Source organism: Oncorhynchus gorbuscha, linkage group LG16 (assembly GCF_021184085.1).
Source record: "Oncorhynchus gorbuscha isolate QuinsamMale2020 ecotype Even-year linkage group LG16, OgorEven_v1.0, whole genome shotgun sequence".
Classification (NCBI taxonomy): Eukaryota; Metazoa; Chordata; class Actinopteri; order Salmoniformes; family Salmonidae; genus Oncorhynchus; species Oncorhynchus gorbuscha.
The window spans coordinates 84,451,961-84,467,165 of NC_060188.1; the positions used below are offsets into that span (position 1 = coordinate 84,451,961).

A 15,205-nucleotide genomic window follows, 5' to 3' on the forward strand; every position below is an offset into this window, starting at 1 on the left:
ACAATTGTGGGAAGCATTGGAGTCAACATGGGCCAGGATCCCTGTGGAACACGTTCGACACCTTGTAACCAGTTTCAACTGTTCTGCCTTATTATTATTCGACCATGCTGGTCATTTATGAACATTTGAACATCTTGGCCATGTTCTGTTATAATCTCCATCCTGCACAGCCAGAAGAGGACTGGCCACCCCACATAGCCTGGTTCCTCTCTAGGTTTCTTCCTAGGTTTTGGCCTTTCTAGGGAGTTTTTCCTAGCCACCGTGCTTCTACACCTGCATTGCTTGCTGTTTGGGGTTTTAGGCTGGGTTTCTGTACAGCACTTTGAGATATCAGCTGATGTACGAAGGGCTATATAAATACATTTGATTTGATTTGATTTAATCCATGCCCTGACCAACTGAGAAGGTGTTCTTAATATTTTGTACACTCCATGTAGTTCAAGGAACATTCTCAAAACTCTGACATTTCCACTCATGGCCATCAGAGAGTGCTATTCAATCCCTAACTCCATGGCCGTGCATGGTCTTAAGGGAGACGTTCTGTACACCCTAATTCAATCATGCAAAGTTTTGGATAGGAAGTTGGTTCTGTAATATCCAATATCTAGTCCTCTTCAGCAGTGAGGAACATTTTGGATTTTAAAATTAAGGCAAGTATTTTATATTTAGAAAATCGTTCAGAGAAATACGGACATTGTATTTAGATGTTCACTATTAGTAATGATTACTGAATAACCTTTTGAAATCTGCGAAGCAACAATAGATCTTTGAAGAAAATATTAACAATAAATTAATCCCATATGATCTCTTATAGAGATTTAGATACACATGTTTATATCATAATATGCTTATTTTAACTTGTCGTGACCCAAATAAAATAAAAAATCCAAAACAAGCAGCAGAGAGAGAGAGAGAGAGAGAGAGAGAGAGAGAGAGAGAGAGAGAGAGAGAGAGAGAGAGAGAGACAGCAAAAACAGGTCACTGCACAGGAGTTTAGACCAACGCCACCATTGACTGATTCAGTTAACATGAATGTCTGTGATTGTTCAAACTGAGCACAGCAACAGTGGCCTCAGCTGTATCCTTTGATAGAGAGAGAGCCCAGTGTCTGACAGTTACAGACCATGTGGCCATTACACGGCTAGTTATTTTTCTGTGGCACGAGAGAGGGAACCGTTGGTAAAGTTGAAAATAAACATGGAGATTTATGCAATTATGTAATTTGGCTGGTTGAGAGCTGTAATGTGACAGCAAGAATGAAAGGATTTCCATTGAAATAGATAAAGATATACTGTATTGAGAGGGATGTAGTCAAGTGGCTTTACGAAAAGGGAAAGTTAACCTACACAACGACCTGAACTAAAACTCTGCTACACTGCAATAGCTCTATTCGTGGGTGTGTGAAGGGATGAATGATCGGTAATAATCTAACAACCGGGACTAAAGCCTCTCCAGATCGATGCAATACAAATGTCCATGTAAATATGGGTTGTGTACAGTATAAGGGCCTAGCAGAGACTATTTGTGGCTGATCGCGTAGGCTAGCGGATTGTTGCATAAAACACCCCTGGCTGCTCAGCTGAGCTAAGGCCAGAAATAATACCTACTGTACCACAGAATCAATCAGTCTGGGGTTTTTCCACATACAGACAGGCTGCATTCTAGAGATACCACAAATAATGTGTGATGGCATGAGAGGCCTTTAAACATGTAGGATTACACAACTTGGAGGACCAAGGGAAAACAAAGTTATTGAAAACAGATCCAAGTTGTTTAAGATTGCCCATCTTTCTGTCTCTATAGACCGTCGGGACTGTACTTTGTTGCAATGCAATGTTTGAGTTTTTGTAATGCTTGAGGTCTTCTGTTTAAATTGTTTAGGATGACCAATCTATGTGTCTATACTTTATGGAATGCTTGAGGTCTTATCCTGTAAGGGCTTCCCGTGGAGATTTGGAAACTCTCAATGGTAACAGAGAGCCGAGAAGCCCCACTTGAAGATTCCAGATTCCGGGTGCTCAGTGGAATTCTTTTGACATTTGATCACCCCCTCTCTCAGATCCCCTCCTCCCTGCATGCTGTGTGAGACCAGCTGACACCTTTGATAGAGGGTGACTAGAGGTCTCTAGTGAGTGGTTAGCTCTCTCTAGTCTAACTAACTTCAACTGTGTTTGTTATGGGTCTGAGTCACAACCACTTTGTCTTGAGCACACTAGAATGAAGAGGTGGAGGTGGAGAGGGGGGTGCTACTGTGAATGGATGAGCCAAGCAATTCTCTCCTGCTTGTGTGCTGTCCATCTATAGTCCAGATCATTCCAATTCTTGGCACGGTTTAAAGCCCTGCATGTCTGCCTGACTACTTTGCCCTGCCTGCTTGTCTGTTTACTGCCTGTCTGCCTGTCTGCCTGCCTGTCTGTTTTACTGCCTGCCTGCCTGTTTGACTTCCTGTCTGTTTTACTGCCTGGCTGCCCGTCTGCCTTTCTGTCTACCTGCTCTGACTGCTCTGCCTTCCTGACTGCATCTCTGGAGCAGGTTGAGTTAGTGAGTTAGACTGTTAGCGAGTTATTTTGGTTAGGCCAGGGTGTGACCTGGACCCACTGGCTCCAGGTCATCTACAAGTCCATGCTAGGTAAACCTCCGCCTTATCTCAGTTCACTGGTCACGATGGCAACACCCATCCGTAGCACACGCTCCAGCAGGTGTATCTCACTGATCATCCCTAAAGCCAACACCTCATTTGGGCGCCTTTCGTTCCAGTTCTCTGCTGCCTGTGACTGGAATGAATTGCAAAAATTGCTGAAGTTGGAGACTTTTATCTCCCTCACCAACTTCAAAGTTGGAGACTTTTATCTCCCTCACCAACTTCAAACATCTGCTATCTGAGCAGCTAACCGATCGCTGCAGCTGTACATAGTCTATCGGTAAATAGCCCACTCATTTTGACCTACCTCATCCCCATACTGTTTTTATTTATTTACTTTTCTGCTCTTTTGCACACCAATATCTCTACCTGTACATGACCATCTGATCATTTATCACTCCAGTGTTAATCTGCTAAATTGTCATTATTTGCCTACCATGCCTTTTTCCTTTTTTTCTTTTTCCTACTGTGTTATTGACTTGTTTATTGTTTACTCCATGTGTAACTCTGTGTTGTCTGTTCACACTGCTATGCAATATCTTGGCCAGGTCGCAGTTGCAAATGAGAACTTGTTCTCAACTAGCCTACCTGGTTAAATAAAGGTGAAATAAAAATAATTAAAAATAATACAAAAAATGTATGTGTCTTGTTTTGTTGAGGGTTTTTTGTCTATGGGGTTGTGTTCAGTTGAGTGTTCTAGGTAAGTCTATGGTTGCCTGGAGTGGTTCTCAATCAGAGGCAGGTGTTTATTGTTGTCTCTGATTGGGAACCATATTTAGGCAGCAATATTCTTTAGGTATCTTGTGGGTGATTGTTCCTGTCTCTGTGTTTTGCACCAGTTAGGACTGTTTCGGTTTTGCCACGTTTTCTTATTTTGTAGAGTGTTCATGTTTTTATCTTCCATTAAAGATGTTTATAAATTACCACGCTGCATTTTGGTCCGCCTCTCCTTCCCAGGAGGAAAGCAGTGACAGTGAGTGACTAACACAGGTGACATCAATGAACAAAAATGAAAGACAGGGCTACATTCAAGAGCACAACGAAACAGAACACAAGGTTGACTAAAAATAAATACAAAACTTAAAACACAGAGCTCGCTGTTCCATAAGATGCATTTTTATCATTTAAAAAAAAATCTGATTCTTCTGCTTGCATCAGTTACCAGATGTGGAATAGATTTCTATGTTGTCATGGCTCTTTGTAGTACTGTGCGCCTCCCATTGTCTGTTCTGGACTTGGGGATTGTGACTGCATCTCTGGAGCAGGTTGAGTTAGTGTGGACCTCTGATCAGTAGGGATTAGTAATCAAAGCCCCCCAAGGCCCATTTCTGTCTCTTTCCATGCATGTCTCTGGCAGAGAGGTGCTTCTCAACCCCCTTAGACGGGACAGTCTGTGGCAGATTAGTTTAATCCCAGTGGAATCCATAGTGTGGACCTTATGTGATGCAGACAGAGAGGGGAGGGCCAGCCCTTTGTGGTTTATTGAGAAAAAAATGGCACCCTATTCCCTGTATTCCCCCAAATGGCACCCTATTCCCTATATAGTACAGCCTATAGTACAGCCTATACCCTATATAGTGCACCCTATTCCCTATATAATACAGCCTATTTTATTTTGTAAAAAATATCACCTTTATTTAACCAGGTAGGCCAGTTGAGAACAAGTTCTCATTTACAACTGCGACCTGGCCAAGATAAAGCATAGCAGTGTGACAAAAACACAGAGTTACACATAAACAAACGTACAGTCAACACAAAAGAAAAGAAAAATAGAAAGATCTATGCACAGTGTGTGTAAATGTAGAAGATTGGGGAGGTAAGTCAATAAATAGGCCATAGAGGCAAAATATTTACAATTAAGCATTAACACTGGAGTGATGGATGTGCAGATGATGATGTGCAAGTAGAGATACTGGGGTGCAAAAGAGCAAGAAGATAAATAACAATATGGGGATGAGGTTGTTGGGTGTGCTATTTACAGATGGGCTGTGTACAGGTACAGTGATCAGTAAGCTGCTCAAACAGCTGATGCTTAAAGTTAGAGAGGGAGATAAGTCTCCAGCTTCAGTGAATTTTGCAGTTCGTTCCAGTCATTGGCAGCAGAGAACTGGAAGGAAAAGCAGCCAAAGTAAGTGTTGGCTTTGGGGATGACCAGTTAAATATACCTGCTGGAGCGTGTGCTATGGGTGGGTGTTGCTATGGTGAGCAGTGAGCTGAGATAAGGCGGGGCTTTACCTAGCAAAGACTTAGATGACCTGGAGCTAGTGGGTTTGGCGACGAATATGTAACGAGGGCCAGTCAACGAGAGCATACAGGTCGTAGTGGTGGGTAGTATATGGGGCTTTGGTGACAAAACGGATGGCACTGTGATAGACTACATCCAGTTTGCTAAGTAGAGTGTTGGAAGGCTATTTTTTAAATGACATCGCCGAAGTCAAGGATCGGTAGAATAGTCAGTTTTATGAGGGTATGTTTGGCAGCATGAGTGAAGGAGGCTTTGTTGCGAAATAGGAAGCCGATTCTAGATTTAATTTTGGATTGGAGATGGATTGTAATGGCATTCCTCCTCTTCTTAGGAGGAGAAGCGAGAAGGATTGGAGGACCAATGCGCAGCGTGGTAAGTGTCTATAACATTTATTTAAAGACATAAACCGAACACTACAAAACAATAACCGTGAAACAAACTAAACCGAAACAGGACCGTGTGGCAACAAACACCCACAACTCAAAAGTGAAACCCAGGCTACCTAAGTATGATTCTCAATCAGAGACAACTAACGACACCTGCCTCTGATTGGGAACCATACTAGGCTGAACTCAAAACCCCAACATAGAAAAACACACATAGACTGCCCACCCCAACTCACGCCCTGACCATACTAAATAAAGACAAAACAAAGGAAATAAAGGTCAGAACCTGACATGGATGCTGCACATCCACACAGACAGATTGATTCCTGTCATTTCCTTAAGATCAGCACTTCAGCTGAAGAGTGACATGGAGGGACAGGGGAAGGTAAGATGAGGAAGGAAGCATAGGTGAAGAGGAGGGGAGTTAAAAAGTTGAGCAATGTGGAAGAGAGAATTCCACTCTGTTTTCAAATTGAACTGATGCTGAAGTGGTCTGTTTATGTAGTCACTTCACTTGAAGATTGTTTTACTGACATTTTAAAGTGTCACTTTGATGCATCTCTGAGTCCACTAACACAATGTTTGACAACAGCAGGTGTGGTTAGTAATGGCCAGTGGCGACCCGTCAAACTCCCCACCTGTTTTGAACATCACATTGTTTTTTTGGATGGGGGCTTCCCTGTTTTGCATATTATTTTGGCATTAATACATCATATATCAGTTAGCAAACAATGTACAATATATATATATATCATTGAATTAAGTGCCAATTATTCTGAGCTGGTTTTTATTTAATAATAATAATATAATATATGCCGTTTAGCAGACGCTTTTATCCAAAGCGACTTACAGTCATGTGTGCATACATTCTACATATGGGTGGTCCCGGGGATCGAACCCACTACCCTGTCGTTACAAGCGCCATGCTCTACCAACTGAGCTACACAGGACCATAACTAGGCAAGTCAGTTAAGAACAAATTCTTATTTTCAATGACAGCCTAGGAATATTGGGTTAACTTGTCAGTGACCCCAGGGATTTGTCAGTAACAGAGTAACCTTGTCAGCTCAGGGATTTGAACTTGCAACCTTTCGGTTACTAGTCCAATGCTCTAACCACTAGGCTACCCTGCCGCCCCTGTCAGTGTAAAGTGCAACAGGTTACTTATTTTCTTGTGGCTCTCAGTATACCTCAGCTAGTCAGCACTGGGGCTTATTGTGGCCTAGACACTTCACACTCCTGGTGACTCAGGGGCTGAGGTAATGATGAGTGTCCACCCAGTCCAGTAAAATCTGGATTTCATATTCCCTTTGGGCAGACGGTTAAACAGTATGAACAGAAGGTATTATGCAAGAGTGCATGACGCTCTTCTCCTCTCTTCTCTTCTCCTCTCCTATCTTCTCTCCTCTCCTCTCTTCTCCACTCCTCTCCTCTCTTCTCCTCTCTTCTCCTCTCCACTCCTCTCTTCTCCTTTCCTCTCTTCTCCTTTCCTCTCTTCTCCTCTCCTCTCTTCTCCTCTCCTCTCTTCTCCTCTCCTCTCTTCTCCTCTCTTCTCTCTTCACCACTCCTCTCCTCTCTTCTCCTCTCTGTCTCTCTCTCTCCACTCCTCTCCTCTCTTCTCCTCTCCACTCTTCTCCTATCTTCTCCACTCCTCTCTTCTCTTCTCCACTCCTCACTTCTCTTCTCCTCTCCTCTCTTCTCCCCTCCTCACTTCTCTTCTCTTCTCCTCTCTTCTCCTCTTTTCTCCCCTACTCTCCTCTCTTCTCCACTCCTCACTTCTCTTCTCTTCTCCTCTCTTCTCCACTCCTCACTTCTCTTCTCCTCTCTTCTCCTCTCTTCTCCTCCCCTCTCCTCTCTTCTCTTCTCCTCTCCTCACTTCTCCTCTCTTCTCCTCCCCTCTCCTCTCTTCTCTTCTCCTCTCCTCACTTCTCCTCTCTTCTCCTCCCCTCTCCTCTCTTCTCCTCTCCTCTTTCCTCTCCTCTTTCCTCTCCTCACTTCTCTCCTCTCCTCACTTCTTTTCTTTTCTCTTCTCCTCACTTCTCTCCTCTCCTCACTTCTCTTCTTTTCTCCTCTCCTCACTTCTCTTCTTCTCACTTCTCTTCTTCTCTCCTCTTTCCCCTCTTCTCACTTCAACTCTCTCCTCTTCTTTCCTCTCTTCTCACTTCTCCTCTCTCCTCATCTCCTCTTCTCTCCTCTTTCCTCTCTTCTCACTTCAACTCTCTCCTCTTCTCTCCTCTTTCCTCTCTTCTCACTTCTCCTCTCTCCTCATCTCCTCTTCTCTCCTCTTTCCTCTCTTCTCTCTTCAACTCTCTCCTCTTCTCTACTCTTACCTCTCTTCGCACTTCTCCTCTCCTCATCTCCTCTTCTCTCCTCTTTCCTCTCTTCTCACTTCAACTCTCTCCTCTTCTTTCCTCTCTTCTCACTTCTCCTCTCTCCTCATCTCCTCTTCTCTCCTCTTTCCTCTCTTCTCACTTCAACTCTCTCCTCTTCTCTCCTCTTTCCTCTCTTCTCACTTCTCCTCATCTCCTCTTCTCTCTTTCCTCTCTTCTCACTTCAACTCTATCCTCTTCTCTACTCTTTCCTCTCTTCGCACTTCTCCTCTCTCCTCATCTCCTCTTCTCTCCTCTTTCCTCTCTTCTCACTTCAACTCTCTCCTCTTCTCTCCTCTTTCCTCTCTTCTCACTTCTCCTCTCTCCTCATCTCCTCTTCTCTCCTATTTCCTCTTCTCACTTCAACTCTCTCCTCTTCTCTACTCTTTCCTCTCTTCGCTCTTCACTTCTCTTTGCTTCTACTCTCCATGCCTCTCCTCTCTTCTCCTCCAGAACAGTAAGTGCCTATTTGAACCATATTTAATGATTTCTCACTATGTGTTGCTGATTAAATTAATTAGCATAGTCTACTCTACGTTGACAACTGCCTAAAGCACCAGGAAGAGGAGCAGTAAGTGCCCATTGCCCAACAAACACAGGGTTAGAGGCTGACAATTAGCTTGATTCTTAGGGTAAATCAAAATATGGTAACTAATGGTTCATTTAAAAAGAATTCTGTCCCAAACCAGGAGGCAGATAGCCTCAGTATTTTTGTATTTACTAGGGATCCCCGTTAGTTCCTGCCCAGGCAGCAGCTACTCTTCCTCGGCTCCAAACACATTAAGACACTTACATTACACATAAAACAAAAGATAAAACAGTACAGCATAAAACATTATTACACCACTACATATCTACAATGCAAAATGTATAATACCAACGTATAACAATATTACAATGTAATGTGTGTGTAGAGTGCATGTGCTAGCGTTTGTTTGCGTATGCGTGTGTCTGTATCTGTGTGTGTCTCTTCACAGTGTAATGAAAACTCAGGGAGAAAAAGGTGTAGATTCACACGCAGAGCATGGCAGGTGTTTATTTCGCCTTCACAGAAGGCAGGGATCAGGGTCACAAACAGGCAATGTTCATACACAGGTAGACAAACAGGCAGGTGAATCAAAACTAGGACTGAAGGCTATTACTGGTTCTCACAAACGAGATAGGAAGAGGCTTGGTAGAGTCAAATTGAACAATACCTCATAAAGGCCCAAACAGAATGATCTGAACTAAATAAGGAGCTGATGAGATAGGTGAGTGTCACGCCCTGGCCTTAGTATTCTGTGTTTTCTTTATTATGTTGGTTAGGCCATGGTGTGACATGGGTGATTTATGTGTCTTGTTTTGTCTAGGGGTTTTTGTAGTCTATGGGGTTGTGTTCAGTTGAGTGTTCTAGGTAAGTCTATGGTTGCCTGGAGTGGTTCTCAATCAGAGGCAGGTGTTTATTGTTGTCTCTGATTGGGAACCATATTTAGGCAGCCATATTCTTTAGGTATCTTGTGGGTGATTGTTCCTGTCTCTGTGTTTTGCACCAGTTAGGACTGTTTTGGTTTTGCCTCGTTTTCTTATTTTGTAGAGTGTTCATGTTTTCATCTTTCATTAAAGATGTTTATAAATAACCATGCTGCATTTTGGTCCTCCTCTCCTTCCCAGGAGGAAAGCAGTGACAGTGAGTAACTAACGCAGGTGACATCAATGAACAAAAATGAAAGACAGGGCTACATTCAAGAGCACAACGAAACAGAACACAAGGTTGACTAAAAATAAATACAAAACCGTACACGCAGAGCTCGCTGTTCCATAAGATGCATTTTTATCAGTTTAAAAAAAAATCTGTTTCTTCTGCTTGCATCAGTTACCAGATGTGGAATAGAGTTCTATGTTGTCATGGCTCTTTAGTACTCCTTAGTACTGTGCGCCTCCCATTGTCTGTTCTGGACTTGGGGATTGTGAAGAGACCTCTGGTGGCATGTCTTGTTGGGTATGCATGGGTGGCCAAGATGTGTGGTAGCAGTTTAAACACACAGCTCGGTGCATTTAGCATGTCAAAACTTCTTACAAAAACTAGTATTGATGAAGTCAATCTCTCCTCCACTTTGAGCCATGAGACATTGACATGCATATCTTTAATGTTAGCTCTCCATGTAGATTTAAGTGCCAGCCATGCTATCCTGTTCTGAGCCAACTGTAATTTTCCCTATTTGTGGCACCTGACCACACAACTGAAAAGTAGTCCAGGTGAGACAACTAGGGCCTGTAGGACCTGCCTTGTTGATAGTGTTAAGGCAGAGCAGCGCTTTATTGTGGACAGATTTCTCCCCAATTTAGCTACTGTTGTATAAATATGTTTTGACCATGACAGTTTACAATCCAGGGTTACTCCAAGCAGTTTAGTCACCTCAACTTGCTCATTTTCCACATTATTCATTACGGTTTAGGTTTAGTTGAGGTTTAGGGTTAAGTGAAGGATTTGTCCCAAATACAATGCGTTTAGTTTTGGAAATATTTCAGGCTAACTTGCCACCCATTCTGAAAATAACTGCAGCTCTTTGCAGTCATTTCAGTCGCTGTAGTAGCTGACGTGTATAGTGTTGAGTGATCCACATACATAGACACTCTGGCTTTACTCCAAGCCAGTGGCATGTCGTTAGTAAATATGGAAAAAAGAAGGGGCCTCGACAGCTGCCCAGGGGAATTCCTGATTCTACCTGGATTATGTTGGAGAGGCTTCCATTAAATAACATCCTCTGTGTTCTGTTAGGTTAATCTTTATCCACAATATAGCAGGGAGTGTAAAGCCACAACACATGTTTTTCCAGCAGAGACTATGATCAATACTATCAAAAGGCCCACTTAAGTCTAACAAAACAGCCCCCACAATCTTTTTATCATCAATTTCTCTCAGCCAATTATCAGTCATTTGTGAAAGTGCTTGTTGAATGTCCTTCCCTATAAGCATGCTGAAAGTCTGTTTTGTCAATTTGTTTACTGTAAAATAGCATTGTATCTATAAACCCAATTTTTTTTTCCAACCGTTTACTAAGGGTTGGTAACAGACTGATTGGTCAGCTATTTTAGCCAGTAAAGGGGGTTTTACTATTCGTAGGTACCGGAATGACTTCTGCTTCCCTCCAGGCTTGAGGGCACACACTTTCTAGTAGGTGTAAATTGAAGATATGGCAAATAGGAGTGGCAATATCGTCCGCTATTATCCTCAGTCATTTTCCATCCAAGTTGTCAGTGCCAGTCTGTTTGTGCCATCATGCCAACTCCTTGTCCCTCATTGTCATGCCAATGTTTGGTTTGACAATGACGGCAGTGGAGTTGGCAAGAGTACAAACAGATCTGTGGCACAGCTGTTTACCATTTAAAGACAAAATGCCCTGGTCTCAGCAATTACTGTAGAACCAAATCACAATCAGTGAGTAACTCTTAAACTGTTTAGTAAGTAGACTAAAATTAGACTAAATACCCAGAAGGGACCAGAACAAAAACTAACTGTCCCAAAAACATTCTTGTCCCACAGGCAATGTTTGCTGTGACAAGATGTGACGCATTGTTTGCTGTGACAAGATGTGATGCACTCATTGTTGAACCAGACCAGTTCAGACCTCTCTTGTGGGGGAGGGAGGGCAGGTGGGCAGGCAGGGGGGGCTGTAGGAACAGTTATGTCTAGGGTGTTCTCTTCTAGTTTCCTCATCTTCCTGAACGCCCCCTTCTCTTCCCCGTTCCCACCCCATTTATGTCCAAATCAGGTCAAGTTACCAGACACACACAAACCATGCCCCTTGTGCACACAGACTTCAGTAAACAGAATGGTTAACTTGGAGCACTGACTCACTGAACTTTATAATCTCAAGTATCTGGAAGAGATTATACTGACAACTCAATATAACACTGGTGTTCTCAGATTGAGGATTAGCTCTCTATATAGTGACGGTCGTGAGTTCAGGGTGTCCCACACAGCAGGCCTGCAGGGAACACACTGCTTCCTGTTTGTCACATTCATATGCCCCATGCACCTGCAGCAAGGCACATGGCCCTGGCCGTGGCTGAAAACACTTTCAGCCCTATTACTTTCTACCAGGCAGAGAGAGAAAACAAAGCAGCACATGTTGTGAAACAGTAGCATGGTGTAAAAACACTCCTTGCCACTGGAGTAAATATAGTTCAACTAAACCCCATTGTACAACGCTTACAGACTGGTCCTGGTTTAATAAAAGAACGCAATGATAGTTTGTTGTGGATGGATATAAAGTACTATATTTTCCACTAAAACTATAGTCTTGAGTAGCTGGCCAATGGATGCCAAGATCACTAAAACTAGGAGAGCCACATCTGTAGACCGCAGCAGCTACAAGCATAGTTTACAGTAAACTGCAATAAATCCTTGTATAGCTTACAGTAAATCACCTTCACAGACATGAATGTAGACCCAATAGACCATTCCTATTGGGCCATCTCCAAATATACACATGGCTTCTCAGTTCTAAGCCAATTAAACACAGCTATCTTCTTGAGTTTCTTTCACAATATTCTCCAACGAATATGTCTGCATGTGACATAGAAGTAATGGTGCATGATCTCCGGGAAACAGGGGCTCTCCTCCACTGACACTTTCCATTTACCAGAAGTCCTCATTGAAAACAGACAGGAGGGGGAAACAGAGGGTGGAGGAGGTGGGCATAGTGTGTGGGGGCGTATAAAACAACCAGATTCTGCCAAAAGAGTGTATAACTTCTGGCTAGTAACTCGGTCCCTCGTCACTCTGACACACAAAGAGCTCTGTAATCATCCATAGTGCTGTGTGTGTATGTATGTATGTATGTATGTATGTATGTATGTATGTATGTATGTATGTATGTATGTATGTATGTATCTATGTATCTATGTATCTATGTATGTATGTTTATATATATATATATAATCATTATTATTGTCTAAAGGGAAGCTGGTTTGATGTTGATTTGTTTTCCCGTGTGCCAAATATGGCAGATATTGTTGTTGTGGGGGGAGGCCGGGGGGAGGTGCTCCTTTTGGAAGTGGGCTGTTCAGTTGACAGCTCCATGGAGCAGGCCTTTGCCAAGAAGCTGCTTAAATACCAGCCCCTCGTGGCATGCTGGGATGCCTCGGGTGTAGGTGCAAGCTGGTGGCGCTGATATTTGGCAGTCTCGGCCAGGTATACAGGCTTGCAGGGCGTGGCCTCCAGTATGCGGGCCTGACAAAAAACTAGGGCAAAGCAATTGTCTAGGTACTGCTCTGTTTCAGCTGTCGTGGGCAGCCTAGCTGTGTGAGGAGAAGGTACTGCTCTGTTTCAGCTGTCGTGGGCAGCCTAGCTGTGTGGAGGAGAAGGTACTGCTCTGTTTCAGCTGTCGTGGGCAGCCTAGCTGTGTGGAGGAGAAGGTACTGCTCTGTTTCAGCTGTCGTGGGCAGCCTAGCTGTGTGGAGGAGAAGGTACTGCCCTGTTTCAGCTGTCGTGGGCAGCCTAGCTGTTTGGACAAGGAGATTCTTTCTGTACCCTTGAGTGCCACGCATACAGGGACCTTTGAAATGTTTGGATCCTTTTCTTGTCTGTGAGCGTGTGTGCATGTGTGTGTGTCATTCATACCAGTGTTGCATGCAGAGTGAATGTGTCAGTTGACACCCATTAGGCTTTCCGTCAGACAGTGGCTGGAGACAGAATACTTTGCAGGGTCGTTAAGTCTAACTTGTCTAACAGGGAAAGCTCCATGTTGGACCTAGTCGGGTAAAATGGGAGAGATCGGCTGCTGACTCACATGCCACTGGGGAACTATAGGACTTACTGAAAGATTTCTGAGTCAGATAGGCACCCCTCCCTCATATCCACCAGTCTCCCCCCTCTACCCCAGCCAGTCTATCCTCTGATCTCACAAAGTGGTCCGTCTGTAATCCCACTTAAACAATAACACAGCCATGCTACGTTGATGTTTGGTGACCCCGTGTTTTCTACAGTTTTTTTTTACAACAAACAAAAACATACATAAACAAAAACAATACACAACATCACATCAATGGAGGACCATCCTAAGTGAATTTAATTTAAAAACAATTGTAAAACATTTAAAAAGTTATCCTTTTTAGATTAAACTTAACTAAATATAATCACGTCACCAAATAATTGATTAAACACACTATTTTTCAAAGGTCTACAGTAGCCACAACAGCACTCTGTGGGGTAGCACCATGGTGTAGCCAGAGGACAGCTAGCTTCCATCCTCCTCTGGGTACATTGACTTCAATACAACATTTAGGAGGCTCATGGTTCTCACCTCCTTCCATAGACTTACACAGTAATTATGACAACTTCCGGAGGACATCCTCCAACCTATCAGAGCTTGCAGCATGAACTGACATGTTGTCCACCCAATCAATGGATCAGAGAAGTAATATAGTACTGAAAGCATAAGCTACAGCTAGCTAGCACTGTAGTGTATAAAATGTGGTGAGTAGATGGCTCAAAGAGAGAGAAGGACAATAGCTAATTCATTTCTTCCAAAATGAAGAAGCAAGAGAAAAAAATGATAATCTCTCTCTCATATATATATATATATATATGAGAGAGAGATTATCATTTTTTTCAGTTTCACTTAATTATCTAGCAAATGCAGCTAGCTAGTTTAGCCTACTGAAACACCCTGCTCAAACAGAGAGATGCTATGTTACCTGGCTGGCTATGACTTTCCAACACAACACTGAAAGTCTTTCAAGTCAATGTAAACTTTTGAATTTGCTCATTTATTGCCACTGGGGCCCACCGGTGTAACTGCTTACTGACTATACACTGTAATGTTACTGCAGGATTGTAGAGGGTTTACTAATGCATTAGTTCGTTTAGCTATGCTGACTATGACGTTACTTTAGCTAATATGGTGACAACGATGTAGGCTGTGTGTAGCGGTTAGTGGTTATGATATGAAGATTTTCTCACCTGGTCACGAACAGCTGATGTGTTGTGCATTGAAGTCCACAAGTGAAGGGAAGAGGTGAGAAGAGTGCATGGATGCGAGGAGGAATACAACATGGCTGTGTGTTTACGCGTGATCAGGGGTGTATTCATTCCGCCGATTCTGCTTAACTTTTCTTAAACGGAAGCAAACAGAACAAAACGAGGATAAACATACTTGAATAGAAACTCTCGTTTTAACTGTTGGACAAATGATTACATCCTATATTCAGCTAGATGCAGACAAGAGTGTGCAAGGCGGTATTGAATGTGTCACTGTCTGTCCATGTGTCACTGTTTGTCACCTCATTTGTCTCTCGACCTGTGTGCACCTACGTTGTAAACTTTCATTCATAAGCTAGGTTGTAGAAAATTCTAGTTTCATGCAGTAGCCTAAACCTATTGCTGTTACATTGAACTGGGTGAATGGAATATGAATGATAGTCATCCATTATGCTGTAATAGAAATAAGACCATGCTAATTAAACAAATCTTCCTCCCTCATTTTAGATGGCACTGATCGCCACTGCATCACATATACATAAATACATTTCCACAAACATTAATGACATCACACTTGCTCAGACTTACATGTTCCCACCG

General features: G+C 43.0%; 1 protein-coding gene across 3 annotated transcripts in view; it reads left to right on the forward strand.

Moving 5' to 3' along the window:
• Positions 1-5,094: 5,094 nt before the first annotated feature.
• LOC123999259 (ras-GEF domain-containing family member 1B-B-like) overlaps positions 5,095-15,205 on the forward strand; it is a 40,436-nt gene continuing 30,325 nt past the window's right edge. The window contains exon 1 of one of the 3 annotated variants that reach the window (XM_046304842.1): positions 5,095-5,258. In XM_046304842.1, the coding sequence (XP_046160798.1) occupies positions 5,196-5,258 (63 nt within the window). In that variant the 5' untranslated portion in view covers positions 5,095-5,195. Of the gene's footprint in view, positions 5,259-5,538; positions 5,658-9,210; positions 9,308-15,205 lie in introns of those variants that run through there. The other 2 variants (XM_046304841.1, XM_046304843.1) reach the window with 2 other exon arrangements.